Source organism: Coregonus lavaretus (assembly GCF_964263955.1).
Source record: "Coregonus lavaretus genome assembly, chromosome: 8".
NCBI lineage: Eukaryota > Metazoa > Chordata > Actinopteri > Salmoniformes > Salmonidae > Coregonus > Coregonus lavaretus.
This window is the reverse complement of record NC_139995.1, coordinates 12,393,676-12,409,050: the sequence shown is the minus strand read 5'-3', so window position 1 is coordinate 12,409,050 and position 15,375 is coordinate 12,393,676. Positions and strand designations below refer to the sequence as shown.

General features: G+C 44.2%; 1 protein-coding gene across 2 annotated transcripts; it reads left to right on the top strand.

Moving 5' to 3' along the window:
* The first annotated feature begins 5,706 nt into the window (after positions 1–5,706).
* Positions 5,707–8,164, top strand: LOC311133108 (tumor necrosis factor receptor superfamily member 3-like). Of its 2 annotated transcripts, none has more exons than XM_084166544.1 (7): positions 5,707–5,839; positions 6,097–6,222; positions 6,536–6,601; positions 6,722–6,809; positions 6,911–6,981; positions 7,061–7,183; positions 7,384–8,164. In XM_084166544.1, the coding sequence occupies exons 1-7, from the start codon at positions 5,710–5,712 to the stop codon at positions 7,500–7,502; spliced, it is 723 nt and encodes a 240-aa protein (XP_084022670.1). In that variant the 5' UTR covers positions 5,707–5,709; the 3' UTR covers positions 7,503–8,164. The 2 variants fall into 2 exon arrangements, with proteins under 2 accessions (XP_084022670.1, XP_084022669.1); XM_084166543.1 differs by having other exon boundaries at positions 6,467–6,601.
* The last annotated feature ends 7,211 nt before the right edge of the window (positions 8,165–15,375 follow it).

Genomic DNA, 15,375 nt, shown 5'->3' with positions numbered 1-15,375 from the left:
GTTTGGCTGGAAGAGTCTTGGTGGTTCCAAACTTATTCCATATAAGAATGATGGAGGCCACTGTGTCCTTGGGGACCATCAATGCTGCAGAATATGTTTGGTATCCTTCCCCAGATCTGTGCCTCGACACAATCCTGTCTCGGAGCTCTACGTACAATTCCTTCGACCTCATGGCTTGGTTTTTGCTCTGACATGCACTGCCAACTGTGGGACCTTATATAGACAGTTGTGTGCCTTTCCAAATCATGTCCAATAATAATATGCCATTTAGCAGACGCTTTTATCCAAAGCGACTTACAGTTATGCGTGCATACATTTTTTGTGTATGGGTGGTCCCGGGGATCGAACCCACTACCTTGGCGTTACAAGCGCCGTGCTCTACCAGCTGAGCTACAGAGGACCTCAATTGAATTTACCACAGTTGGACTCCAATCAAGTTGTAGACACATCTCAAGGATGATCAATGGAAAGAGGATTCACCTGAGCTCAATTTCGAGTCTCATAGCAAAGGGTCTGAATACTTTTGTAAATAAGGTATTTCAGTTTTTTATTTTTAATAAATTAGCAAAAATGTCCCAATTTTTTTTTGTTGCTTTGTCATTATGGGATATTGTGTGTAGATTGATAATTTAATACATTTTAGAATAAGGCTGTAACATAACAAAATGTGGACAAAGTCAAGGGGTCTGAATACTTTCCGAATGCACTGTATATGGAGGATTTTATGTTTGTGGGTTAATGTATATTTGAGGTGTATGTGTGTTTTTTTGTGGGGTTTTTTGGTTCTCATACCTGTCCTTGGGAATTAAAAAAATGTAAGGTGGAACTGGGAAGGAAATTGTGTTGGGAGAGAGTTTAGTTATTGACCAGACTGGTGGGGGTCGGGGGTGCAGGCGGCTCGGGCTGGCTGGTCGGTCTGGCTGAAATTTGATGTAGATGATGTCTTAATAAAGACAATCAATAGTCTATGTATTTTTTTCAAGAGTTCTTCGTTTGTTAGGCTATTGGTCAAAGGTGCAACACAATATTTATTATTAAATTACCTTTTATCTAGTTCAGTCTTATTAATAACTTAAACATATTTAATTATGATATCTTGCCTAGCTTGATGACTGTGGTCATTTTTGCTTACTTTTTGTTCTAAATAGAGACGGCATATTGAATTGTGTAAAAATGCAGGAAATGATCTTTAGATGCCCCAAAAAATTCTGGGGGAGGAACCCAGACCCCCCACCAGGTTATGCCCCTGCCAGAGTATGTTTGGAATATTTATTTATTGCACAGAAGGACAAGTTGACCAATAGAATAGGTCAACTTTTGTACTATGCTGGATAGTAGATTGACATAGGCTAGTGACAAAAATTAAATGTAGACAGTTCTTCTTCAATATTCTCCTCGGAATTTGATAAGAAGGACACTCACAGTTGCGTCCCTGATGTGTCTGTAGTCACTTGGAGCCTACTTTGGAGCTGAGATGCCTGTGAGAAGGACCTGATCACGTGATGGGCATTGGCTAATAATAATTGAGATATCTGAGAGAGCCATGTGAGTGAGACATGCTTCGGAGCACGGCGATTGGCAGCAGGGAGAAGGGAATTATAATGATTATATTTAGCCCAAGGACACAATGACCACTTTAGCTGCAAAAGGCATGGATCTTTTTAGGGGGCACTACGGCCACACAAGGGGGATGCCGCCGGGAAATTCGAGGCCTGGTGAGAATATTATCAAGTGCTTGTCAAATTGTGAATGAGAGACTGATGAAGTGTGTACAGCCTGCACAAGAAACAAAGCAGAGCTCATGCCTTTCATGCAACTTTTTTTCAAATCATCATTATAGCCGCATCATGCAGCCTTAGAAAGTTATAAAAATCAAACATATAGCCCAATGTTTGTATCACAACTAAATTAGCATAAATAGCTCTAAATTAAGCATATAGGAGGACCTGTTTCTTTGTTAACCGCTCAACACAGAATAGCCGCATGTGCAAACTCCTTCAAAAATCATTTGGAGAAAATATCCTTTCTATTTTATTCAGCTATATTCAATTGTATTCTTCATACTATAAAATACTATAAAATAATGCCACGGAATTCTAAGCAAATCTTGTCTGCTAAATGAACTAGTGTAGCCCACAACCATATGGCATAGCCAGATCAGGGCCTAACATTGTCACACTGTCACGACTTCCTCCAAAGCTGCCTCCTCTCCTGGTTCGGGCAGGCTTCGGTATTCGTCGTCACCGGCCTTCTAGCCACTGCTGCTCCTCATCTCATCATTCCATTTGTTTTGTCTTGTTTATTACACCAACCTGGTTCATATCCCCTCATCAGTACCTGTATAAGTGTTCCCTCCGCCCCCTTGTCTTTGTGTGTGATTGTTTATTGTGAGGAGAGTGAAGCTCGGTTGAGCTCCTTGTATTTTGTATTTCCGGGTTATTTTCCCCGTGTGCCTTGTTGGTTCCAGTGCGCCTGTTTTGCGCACTGGACTGTTTTGACTCATTACTGCGTAACTCTGTATTCCGGAATAAATCCTGTTATTCTGGGATTTACCCTCCTGCGCCTGACTCCTTCAAATCACCCATCACAGACCAAAAATGGAGTCAGCAAGAGAGGAGCACATGCCTGGAGTCGTGGCACGGGTCTGGGAGCATTCGACGATGCTAGCCAGCTTGGGAACTCGGGACCAGCTGGGCGACCGGATCCAGCCACCCACACCCCAGCACCCAGAGGGATCCATATATCCCGACCACGGGATTTCGACGGGACAGCTGCTCTCTGCCAGGGATTCCTCCTCCAACTGGAGCTATTCTATTCAAGCATCAGCCCGGCCCCATCGGAGCGGGAGAAGGTGTCCGCCCTCGTCTCCTGCCTCTCGGGGAAAGCCCTGTAGTGGGCCAAGGCGGTCTGGAATGAAGGAGGAGCCACGTTGGACAACTAAGGATAGTTTGCTTGCCTCTTTTGGGCTGTCTTCGATCACCCGCCCGAGGGTAGAGAGGCGGGCGAGCGGCTGGTCCACCTGAGGCAGGGGACGAGGACCACGCAGGACTTCAACCTGGAGTTCCAGACTCTAGCAGCTGGGTCCGGGTGGAAGGAGTGGGCCCTCATCGACCACTTCCGGTGTTATCTATGGAAGGACGTCCGAAGGGAGCTAGCCTGCCTGGACACCATGTTGTCCTTCACTCAACTGGTGGACATGGCCATCCGGTTGGACAACCTGCTGGCTGGCGGCCAGAGGACGCCCCCCCCCCCCCCCCCCAACCTGGATCACGAGCTGATGGAGCTGGGTGGAGCGGCGATCCGGGAGAGCGGAGGACAACAGCGCCAGTGTCACTCTGATGGCACGAGAGGACATTTCACTGCACAATGTCGTCAGCGTTCTTTTGGGTCTGGAGGCGGCAGGCAGGGCACTCTCACGTCACCCCAGGTATCGAACACCCACACTCGTTCAGAGCCCTCTGCTGCGCACTGTACCCTACCCATCCACTTTCCTGATTACATTGTAGTTCCCCAGTGTAAGGCGCTGGTCGATTCAGGCGCAGCTGGGACCTTTATGGCCAGGTCATTTTCACATTATCTAGGCATTACATTGGTTCCCCTATCCATTCCACTCCCCATCAGAGCACTTGACAGTCGACCATTAGGGTCCGGGTTCATTTGGGAGGTTACAGCACCAGTCACTATGGTTACACACAAGACACTTTTTTATTATTATTGAGTCTCCTGATTTCCCTGTTGTATTAGGTCTTCCCTGGTTAGCACTCCACAACCCCACCTTTTCATGGCCACAGAGGGTTCTCACGGGGTGGTCGCGAGAGTCAGGGTAGGTGTCTAGGTGTTTCCGTTGGTGCAACCACGGTAGAAAGTCCAGACAGTACCTCCACCGTGCGCATTCCCCCTGAATACCTAGATTTGGCGCACGTGTTTCCAAAACGCAGGCAACCAAATTACCACCTCATCGGGCGGGGGATTGCGCAATAAACCTCCGGGTAGACACTGTGCCTCCCAGGAGTCATGTGTATCCCCTGTCACAGGTTGAAACAGAGGCTATGGAGACATACATCTCTGAATCCCTGCACCAGGGGTTTATACGTCCCTCCACTTCGCCCGCCTCCTCAAGTTTCTTTTTTGTGAAGAAGAAAGACGGAGATCTGCGCCCTTGCAATGATTACCGATCACTGAACAAGGGGACGATACGATTTAGTTCTCCTCTACCCCTCATTCCATCTGTGATCGAGTCAATGCATGGGGCGCACTTCTTCACAAAATTAGATCTCCGGAGTGCGTACAACCTGGTGTGTGTCCGAGAGGGGGACGAGTGGAAGACAGCATTCAGCACAACAACGGGGCATTACGAATACCTGGTGATGCCTTACGGTTTGATGAATGCTCCATCCGTCTTCCAGTCCTTTGTGAACGAGGTGTTTCGGGACATGCTTGGTCGCGGTGTAGTGGTCTACATCGATGACATTCTGGTGTATTCTGCTACGCGCGCCAAGCATGTGTCCCTGGTTCGCAAAGTGCTGGCCCGTCACACAGAAAAGTGTCTATTTTTCCAACAGTCCATCTCCTTCCTCGGATACCGCATTACCACCTCAGGTGTGGAGATGGAGGGAGATCGCATTTCAGCCGTGCGTAATTGGCCGACTCCTACCACGGTAAAGGAGGTTAAAGCGTAACTCTGTATTCCAGAATAAATCCTGTTATTCTGTGATTTACCCTCGTGCGCCTGACTACTTCAAATCACCCATCACACACACCCTGATCTTTCACCTGTTTTGTGCTTGTCTCCACCCCCCTCCAGGTGTCACTCATTTCCCCCATTATCCCCTGTGTATTTATACCTGTATTTTCTGTTCTATCTGTTGCCAGTTCGTCTTGTCTCGTCAAGCCTACCAGCGTGTTTTTTCCCGTACTCCGTTTCTCTCTAGTCCCTGTTTTCTAGTTCTCCCAGTTCTGACCCATTCTGCCTGCCCTGACCCCGAGCCTGCCTGCCGTCCTGTACCTATCTGACTCTGACCTGGTTTACAAACTTCTGCCTGTCCTGATCCTGAGCCTGCCTGCCACCCTGTACCTATCAGACTCGGACCTGGTTACAAACCTCTGCCTGTCCTCGACCTGCCCTTTGCCTGCCTCCTGTGGTTTCAATAAACTACTCTGTATATTGAACCTCCGTCTCCTGTGTCTGCATCTGGGTCATATCCTTTGTTGTGTTAAACATAAGGACAACTCAGAGTATGCTATTCTGTTCTTCTGAATTAGACTACATTTTCTTCATATCATGTTTCTTTAGACCTGTCTAACATAAATAATGAATTTATTGTGACGGTGTAGCCTATATTAAATGGATTTATTCAACTTTTTCAAATGTAGATGTTCCAAAGGTCTGCATCAGTGGCTTGTAGGCTATGCGTGGAAGCCAGGAGATGCTAAATGTGCTCATGTTAATTAACGGTCAATTACCGTGAGACTGGCAGTTATTTGCTTTACAATCACCGGCTGACAAAATGTCATGACCGCCACAGCCCTAGTCATGCGTGGTTTAGCACATTCTGCTTTTCACTGTACCCACACACACACACACAGAGCCAGAAACAGAGAGAGAGAGAGAGCGAGAGAGAGCGAGAGAGATACTTGACGTCACTGTGTAATGTCACTGTGCACAGTACATAAAACCCTTGTGGGAGAAAGGAGAGGATACTTAACATTATGGACACTCAATACATCCAGATGAGAGTCATATGTCTTCTGTGTTTTTGGACTATGGGTTTAGCAATGGATCTTCGATGCAATGATATGTATGAGAAAGATGGCAGATGTTGTGGACTTTGTCCACCAGGTTTGTTTTTAGCCTCTAACAACAACTCAGTAGACTAGTGACCATGGGATTAAACAACTGAACATATGATATAAAATAATTATACCAATTTAAATCCTTTTTAAAATTATTATTATTATGAAAAAGTATGTATGTAAATGTTAGTTGGACCCTGCGTGACGATTACTTGATGTATAAGATGATATCTAAAGTAATATTGAATGAGTGTTTCTGTAAATGGTAGTGATTATGATATCCAATCCTGTCTTGGTTCATAGGCACATTTTTGAAGAAGCACTGCACCGCTCAGGCTGAAACCGACTGTGGTGACTGCCCAGCGGGCTCCTACTCTGAGTTCAGTGACCGCCTAGAGAACTGTCAACCATGCCTCAAATGCCAACATGGTAAGGGTTAAGATGAGAGGTGACATAAACAAAACATTATATTGTTCTAGCTCTGAAAAACATTTAGATTGTTGATGGACCCTAAATGGTCAAAACAAGTAATGATCCTATAGGAAAGAAAGAATGACAGGAAAGTGGTGGCTTCTGGGGCTCACACTGTTCATGTCATAGTTTGGAAATCCCTCTACTGATTTATTGAACTCTCATCTATTTGTTTCCTTTCTCTCTTTGCTTTTCTGGGCAGTCTATACAAGAGCATGCAACTTAACCGCTAATGCAAACTGTTCGTGTGACTCTGGTTTCCTGTGCTCAGACTATGTCTGTTCAAAATGTGAAAAAGAAAAGAAATGCCACAAGGGAGAGGAAATGAAGAGGACAGGTAAGACGGTCATATATTTTCCTTCCTCATTACTTGTCACTGACTATTTACAAATGCAGCGAAATGATCAACAGGCATGTCCATACCACTGCTAACCTGAAGTCTGTTTTCCAATGGCAGGTTCCAGGGAATACACTTGGAAATGTGTCCCATGTCCTAATAACACATACTCTGACACTGAACAGGGTCACTGCAAACCATTGACACAGTAAGAACACTGTTTTGAAAAATATCCAAATATCACTTCATCTATCGTATGAAATGTTTTTAGAGGATCCTAAATAACTTGTAATACCTTGTCACCAACAGGTGTGGTACACATGGACTTGTTGTGATCTTCGCTGGGAACAAGACCCATAACTCAAAATGTGGTATACATGGTATGTTGGCGATTACAGTCAAACAATCCATAGGTATTAGAAATGTATTTGGGTTCTAATCATTTTTACTGTTTATCAGCGCTAGGAAACAAAGAGGACGGGGCTTCCATTTGGAACATTGGCTTCTTCTTCTTTGCTATCACCTTCCTGGTGTTCAACACTCTTGCCTGCATCAGGAAAATCAGGCACAAGTCTAAAGCTAGTGAGTACCACAGAGTTGGTTAAGTCATTGATACTGTGTGCCGGTCTATTTGGAATACTTTGGAACACATAGCATAGGATACAATTTATTCTCAAATGAATTACAGTATTCAGATGTAAAGTTCAAGTTCAAGTACTGATGTGTTAAAAAACAGCCTTCAGTGAACTGCCCTGCTACAAGAATTTCCATCACTTCTCCAGATATACATGGTTGCCCGCTGTCAAAGGAGGAGAGTGGAGGCCAACTCATCCAGCAGGCTGAAACCAAGGACAATGCCAGCAAGAATCTGCTGTCCATGGCGAGCATCTCCACTGTGTGATGTCTTACATCTGCTTGCAGGAGTGCTTTTATTTCAGGGTAGCATGGCAGCTAGTCCCGAGTGAACAAATGCTACTTCTACAATTGGTTTTGCAGTTGGCCTGCTATAATCTTTCATCAATACTAAATATTATTTTCTATAGCTTTTCCTACTTTTTTGCACAATTAATATGGTTTTTACTCTTTCTAAAGAATCCCAACATTAACTTAAAATCAATGTAAAATTGCAAGTTCCATTAAAGGGATAGTTCACCCAAATTACAAAATGACACATTGGTTGGCATTTTTCGCACATCATGTTCTAAACATCTATAAATTACTTTGTTGAGTTTCACAATCAATTTTTGATATTTTCAAATTATTTGGACATGATGTGCGAAAAATGCTAATATCGGTCCCATGACTTGAATGGGATTTGTGCCACAAATGCTAAAACGTTAGCATGTGAAAACAGTGCCAGGGAAACTAAAACCAAGCATGGATTGCTGTCATACCTTGTCCATAGACTGCTTACAGGGTAAGGAAACCAATGTGTAATTTTGTAATTTGGGTGAACTATCCCTTTAACAATGTGTAGACTATTGTGTCAAATAACTGTATAAGTGACCTTTTAAAAAGGCTTATAGCCTACATGTAAAGATTATTAAAAGGCTTATACCTGTATTTTCTTTGGGTTTCAGAATTTAAAAAAAACTATATTGTAAGACTATCTGACTCTTTCTGTGATTAGTTTTGTCAAGCAGTGAACTATAGACTGCTGAATATCCTGACAGTGTTGCAAATCTATAAAAATTGGATGGGTAAAAAGAAACCATCAGAATTGAGCACAGGAAAGGGGGCAAAGGAAGGAAGGGTGGACAGACGAAAGGAAGAGAGGATGCATTTATTGAAGTGTCCATGCGGGTCATGTGTAGAAGGGATACAGCTTCAAAAGTAGATTTGTTTAGCATTTAAGCTAACCCTAACTCTTTTCCTAACTTTACCCTAATTCTCCTAACCTGCTATGTTAATTATACTAACCTGCTGCATAAAGTTATCTTAACCTGCTGCGAATAGTATATTTTTTATCCCATCTAGACAAAACCGTCACCCCCCAGTGAAGTGTGATTAGTCCTCTGTTGTTCTCCATTATGATTGATGACGTATTCTCTCAGATGAGATCAGATATTGGGAGGTCATTGTTTGCGGATGACAGGGTGCTGTGGAAGAGAGAGAGAAATATTCCTCATACAGCTGGGAGAGTTTAAGAAGCAATCAGAGAAGTTGAGCAGTGGTCCCTCAGGTGGGGCTTCAAGACAGTTTTTTATTTTGTACTTTTACCCCTTTTTTGTGATATCCAATTGGTAGTTACATTCTTGTCCCATCGCTGCAACTCCCCTACGGACTCAGAAGAGGCGAAGGTCGAGAGCCATGCGTCCTCTGAAACACGACCCTGCCAAGCCGTACTGCTTCTTGACACACTTAACCCGGAAGCCAGCCGACCGAAGTCAGCTTGCAGGCGCCCGGCACGCCACAAGGAGTCACTAGGGACAAGGAAATCCCGGCCGGCCAAACCCTCCACTAACCCGGACGACGCTGTGCCAAATGGAAGTGTTTAGGTTCCTGGGGGTCTGGTTTGACGCTCGGATGACATGGGCGGAACATATTAACAGAGTAGTTATGAAAGTAAAGAAAATATTGAATATTATGTGTTGCCTGTCAGGAATGGAGTGGGGGCGGATAGAAAGGTGTTGAAAATGTTATATATAGCGCTATCAAGGTCATCACTGGACTATGATAGTGTAGCATATGGATCAGAAGCTCCGACATAAAAAATATTTTGCTAGATATAGCAAGGCTCAAGCTCTAAGAATATGTTTTGGAGCAGTCAGGACCTCTTCAGTGGCAGCGCTGCAGGTCGATTTGGGAGAGATGCCGTTAAAGTTGACAAGACAACTAACCATGATATATTAGGTAAATCTTCAAGGACATAAGGTTAAACATCCTACAAAAAAATGTACTGCTAGAGTGCTGGGAGCATGAACGAGATCTGGATACATGTTTTGGGTTTATAGGTAATGGCATGGCGAGAGATGGGACTGTTTGGGAAGGAGTTCATCCCCTCTGTGGTTCTTCCTGCTACCCCACCTTGGTTGCTCTGTCAGCCAATGATAGACCTAGGGTTGCTTGAGAGGGTAAGAGCTCGTGAGGAAGGAGTATTTTTAATTATTTTTTAAATGTATTTATTTAACCTTTATTTAACCAGGAAGGGCTCATTGAGATTTGAAATCAATTTTTCAAGGGCGTCCTGGCCAAGATAGGCAGCACCAAGTCATTACACAATTACAGACAGACAACATGAAAAACTACAAGTAATCTAGAAACATCCATAGAAATCGCAGGAGCAGAACAAAATCATAAAACAGCTATTTAAAAACATTGACAGGTCAAGGAATCAGCCTCAAAATCCTTCACCAATGATTTAAAGACACCAATCGGGACAAGTTCTTCCAGTTTAAATGTATTTTGTAAGGCGTTCCAAGCCGATGGCGCAGAGTACATAAAAGCCCTTTTACCAAATTCAGTTTGGACATTTGGAACAGTTAGCAGGATAAATTCCTGCGAACGAAGGGAGTACCCACCATATTTCTGAAGAATAAAAATGGCCAGATAAAATGGTAGTAAACCCAAAATGGCTTTGTAAAGCCTCTCGCCAAGCAGGCTCTCAAACATCCTAATGTTGACATGGAAATGAAGCCAATGGGTTAATATGAACAGTGGTTAAAACAAATGGCAAGAGTTGTGGAACCGGGAGGGAAAGGGAAGACACCTGTATAAGATCCAGGAAAGGGTGGGGGCAGGGAGGTCCTCAGGTCGAGAGAGAAGGGAGGAAAGTGTAATCACAAGGCTCAAACTGGGACACACAAAGCTCAATCATTTATTTTATTTTAATTTTTACTAGGCAAGTCAGTTAAGAACAAATTCTTATTTACAATGACGGCCTACCAAAAGGCAAAAGGCCTCCTGTGGGGACGGGGGCTAGGATTAAAAATTAAAATAAAAATATAGGACAAAAAAACACATCACGACAAGAGAGACACCACAACACTACATAAAGAGAGACCCAAGACAACACCACATCATGGCAACAACACATGTCAACGTAGCATGGTAGCGACACATGACAACACGGTAGCAACACAACATGGCAGCAAAACAACATGGTAGCAGCACAAAACATGGTACAAACATTATTGGGCAAAGACAACAGCACAAAGGGCAAGAAGGTAGAGACAACAATACATCACGTGAAGCAGCCACAAGTGAATACAATGCAACAAACTACAACCCATATGAAAGACTGTACCACACAGGCCAGTACAATAGCCTACACATGGAGAGGAACCTAAAGGCATACACAGTACCAACCAATACGACAGACAGGGCAGGTGTGGAACAGTGCTTCCTTGGCTGCAGACTTCTGGTTCGCAGTTGCTCCCTTCTTAGCAGCCGCCACCTTGGCATCAGTCAACAAATTAAACTTCAGAGTGGAGCATGCGTTATACACTGAGTATACGAAACATTAGGAACACCCCCCCCTTTCCTTCAGAACAGCCTCAATTTGTTGGGGCATGGACTGTACAAGGTGTTGAATGCGTTCAACAGGGATGCTGGCCACAGGAGGCTGCTGAGGGGAAACGGCTCATGATAATAGCTGGAACGGCGCAAATGGAATGGCATCAAACACCTGGAGACCATGTGTTTGATGTATTTGATACCATTCCACTAATTCCGCTCCAGTCATTATCACGAGCCCATTCTCCCCAATTAAGGTGCCACCAACCTCCTGTGATGCTGGCCATGTTAACTCCAATGCGTCCCACAGTTGTCAAGTTGGCTGGATGTCCTTTGGGTGGTGGACCATTCTTGATACACAAGGGAAACTTTTGAGTGTGAAAAATCCATCAGCATTGCAGTTCTTGACACAAACTGGTGCGCCTGGCACCTACTACCATACCTCGTTCAAAGACACTTAAATATTTTGTCTTGCCCATTCACCCTCTGAATGGCACACATACACAATCCATGTCTCAATTGTCTCAAGGCTTAAAAATCCTTCTTTAACCTGTCTCCTCCCCTTCATCTACACTGATTGAAGTGGATTTAACAAGTGACATCAATAAGGGATCATGGCTTTCACCTGGATTCACCTGGTGAGTCTGTCATGGAAAGGTGTTCTTAATGTGTTGTATACTCAGTGTATATCAATACCATCTAAATGAATCCCCCCTCCCAATTGTACATATAGTACAGAATAATGACTTAAAAGGGTGGACAGCTCCAGATCTGAATGGCAGGAGTGTGTATAAGCTTTTGTTCCAGCCCAGCTCATACTTGACTACAAATCATAGCCTATCGCCGTGATTCGTTATGTTCATTATTTAAGTCAGGTGTTAGAGCTGGGCTGGGACAAAACCCTTCACACACTCCTGCTCTTCAGGACTTCACGTCTGTAGCCATGAAGTGCTTTGAAAGGCTGGTCATGGCTCACATCAACACCATCATCCCAGAAACCCTAGACCCACTCCAATTCGTATACCACCCCCACAGATCCACAGATGACGCAATCTGTATTGCACTCCACACTGCCCTTTCCCACCTGGACAAAAGGAACACCTACAATACGTGTTCATTGACTACAGCTCAGTGTTCAACACCATAGTGCCCTCAAAGCTCATCAGTAAGCTAAGGACCCTGGGACTTAACACCTCCCTCTGCAACTGAATCTTGTACTTCCTGACGGTCTGCCCCCAGGTGGTAAGGATAGGCAACAATACATCTGCCATGCTGATCCTCAACACAGGGGCCCCTCAGGGGTGCATGCTTAGTCCCCTCCTGTACTCCATGTTCACCCACGACTGCGTGGCCAAGCACGACTCCAACACCATCATTCATTTTGCAGATGACTGAACGGTGGTAGGCCTGATCACCGACAACAATGAGGCAGCCTATAGGGTGGAAGTCAGTGAGCTGGAAGTGTGGTGCCAGGACAACAACCTCTCCCTCAACATGATCAAGACAAAGGAGATGATTGTGGACTACGGGAAAAGGAAGGCCGAGCACGGCCCCATTCACATCGACAGGGCTGTAGTGGATCAGGTCGAGAGCTTCAAGTTCCTTGGTGTCCACATCACCAACAAACTATCATGGTCCAAACACACGAAGACAGTCGTGAAGAGGGCACGACAATGCCTATTCCCCCTCAGGAGACTGAAACGATTTGGCATGGGTCCTCAGATCCTCAAAAAGTTCTACAGCTGCACAATCGAGAGCATCCTGACTGGTTGTATCACTGCCTGGTATGGCAACTGCTCGGCTTCCAACAGCAAGGTGCTACAGAGGGTAGTGCGTTCGTCCCAGTACATCACTGGGGCCAAGCTTCCTGCAATCCAGGACCTCTATACCAGGCGGTGTCAGGAAGGACCTACACATTTTCAAAGACTCCAGCCACCCTAGTCATAGACTGTTCTCTCTGTTACCGCATGGCAAGTGGTACCGGAGCGCCAAGTCTAGGTCCAAAAGGCTCCTTAACAGCTTCTACTGCCAAGCCATTTGGTCCTCTGTAGCTCAGCTGGTAGAGCACGGCGCTTGTAATGCCAGGGTAGTGGGTTCGATCCCTGGGACCACCCATACACAAAAAAAAAATGTATGCATGCATGACTATAAGTCGCTTTGGATAAAAGCGTCTGCTAAATGGCATATTATATTATTATTATAAGACTGCTGAACAGTTAACCAAATGACTACCGGGACTATTTGCATTGACCCCACCTTTCTTTTACGCTGCTGCTACTCGCTGTTTATTATCTATGCATAGTCACTTTACGCCTACCTACATGTGCATATTACTTCAATTACCTAGACTAACCTGTACCCCCGCACATTGACTCGGTACCCCCTGTATATAGCCTCATTATTGTTATTTTATTGTTTTACTTTTGGTTTTACTTTAATTTATTTAGTAAATATTTAGTAAACTCTTATTTTTCTTAAAACTGCATTGTTGGTTAAGGGCTTGTAAGTAAGCATTTCACGGTAAGGTTGTATTCGGTGCATGTGACAAATGCAATTTGTGACCAACCGGCTTGATTCGGTCTTATGTAGCAAAATTTGAAATTGTGTTTTTTACATTGGATAAAAGTATAGACTCAGAGCTAGAATATGGTATATCATACACTACATTTGAGGAACAATGTGAAAGTAATTCTGCTTTGAAAGTTGATAAACTTTTGAGAAAATGGCCTTTGAATATTTTGGTACACCTACTGGAGAGCTCTTCTTTGTCTACACCCATTCAGCATCGTTCACACCCTCTTAAGCTTTAGCCCCACCCATCTCATTAAGGGTTGATCCTAGCGTTCTGTCCTAACAACAGCAGTCAAGCACCCAAGCTAACTAGCTAACGTTGGCTAGCTACTTCCAGACACAAATGAGAGAACAGCTCACTGACCATTTCACTCGCCCTAGCAGGTTATCCAGAGCGTTGGTGACTGCAACTGTGCTGCTGGCAACAATTAATGCTTTTTTGCCAACGTTTACTGACACCGGCCATATTCAACGGGTGTTGAGCGTTAGTAAATTTGTCAGTTATTCTGCGCTCTGGCACACTCAGATGAGAGTGCTCTGAAATCGGAGTAGATAGCTAGAGCGAATTTACCAGCTACATCTATCAACAGTAGTCGCAGTGACATTCTATTGAAATGGTTACTTGCATAGTGGCTAGTTAGCTAGGTAAACAATGAATCATAATCCCAACTCATGAATCTGCAGGTAGCTAACGATCCAGGTTCAATGTTAGCTAGCTAACATTAGGCTATAACTAGCAAAGCAAATGGCTCTGAGATACAAATAATATTACTACACAGATTATACACATTACATTAGCTAGCTGACCTAACAACAGCAGTCAAGCACCCAAGCTAACTGGCTAACATTGGCTAGCTTGCTAGCTACTTCCAGACACAAATGAGAGAACAGCTCACTGACCATTTTGCTCGCCCTATTGAAATGGATACTTGCATAGTGGAGTCTTTTGTTACGACATGTAGCTAGCAAGCTAAACAATTAACCATAATCCAAACTCATGACGTTACTACTCTGCATGAATCTGCAGGTAGCTAACCAACCTTGTTCAATGTTAGCTATCTAACATTAGGCTATAACTAGCAAAGCAACTGGTTCTGAGATGCGAATAATATTACTACACAGATCATATAATAAATAATAATATGCCATTTAGCAGACGCTTTTATCCAAAGCGACTTACAGTCATGCGTGCATACATTTTTGTGTATGGGTGGTCCCGGGGATCGAACCCACTACCTTGGCGTTACAAGCGCCGTGCTCTACCAGCTGAGCTACAGAGGACCACAAGTAATCATACACGTAACTGTTAGAAATTGCGTAATTCAAATCTGGTATTGGAATAAGAGAAAACATAATCAAGAGATATTCAATCCAAGCTAAATTTATTATATGCAAAATGTATGTATGATAAGTATGAAGGTTCGTATACGGGCTCACTGAAAAACCACGCAGGGCCGACAGAGAACTAGAATTATTGTTTACAGATTCTTTCTCAAATACTCTGACAGAAAGCCTCCACCTCTTCTGTTGGCCAACCAGAGCAAAGGACTGAGTGTGGTCCAGACTCCATTTCAGCCAATCCGTTGGCGCGGGGGTTGGTCTCAACTCCTTGGCACTCCATTTGTTGCCAGGCATAGTTGCTATGATAATAACCTGCGGAGTCAGCACCGAAAAGACACCATTCCACTGTACCCATGTTCAAGGACAGTTTCACAGACAACAAAGAGAGAGTGTTCTTATCTGTAAGA

Bases quoted from the DNA above. Each gene is read 5' to 3' on its own strand.
- LOC311133108 (XM_084166543.1), top strand. From the start codon at position 5,710: ATGGACACTCAATACATCCAGATGAGAGTCATATGTCTTCTGTGTTTT. The intron at 6,810-6,910 runs GTAAGAACACTG...TGTCACCAACAG, and splicing joins CACTGCAAACCATTGACACA to GTGTGGTACACATGGACTTG. The intron at 7,184-7,383 runs GTGAGTACCACA...TCACTTCTCCAG, and splicing joins CAGGCACAAGTCTAAAGCTA to ATATACATGGTTGCCCGCTG.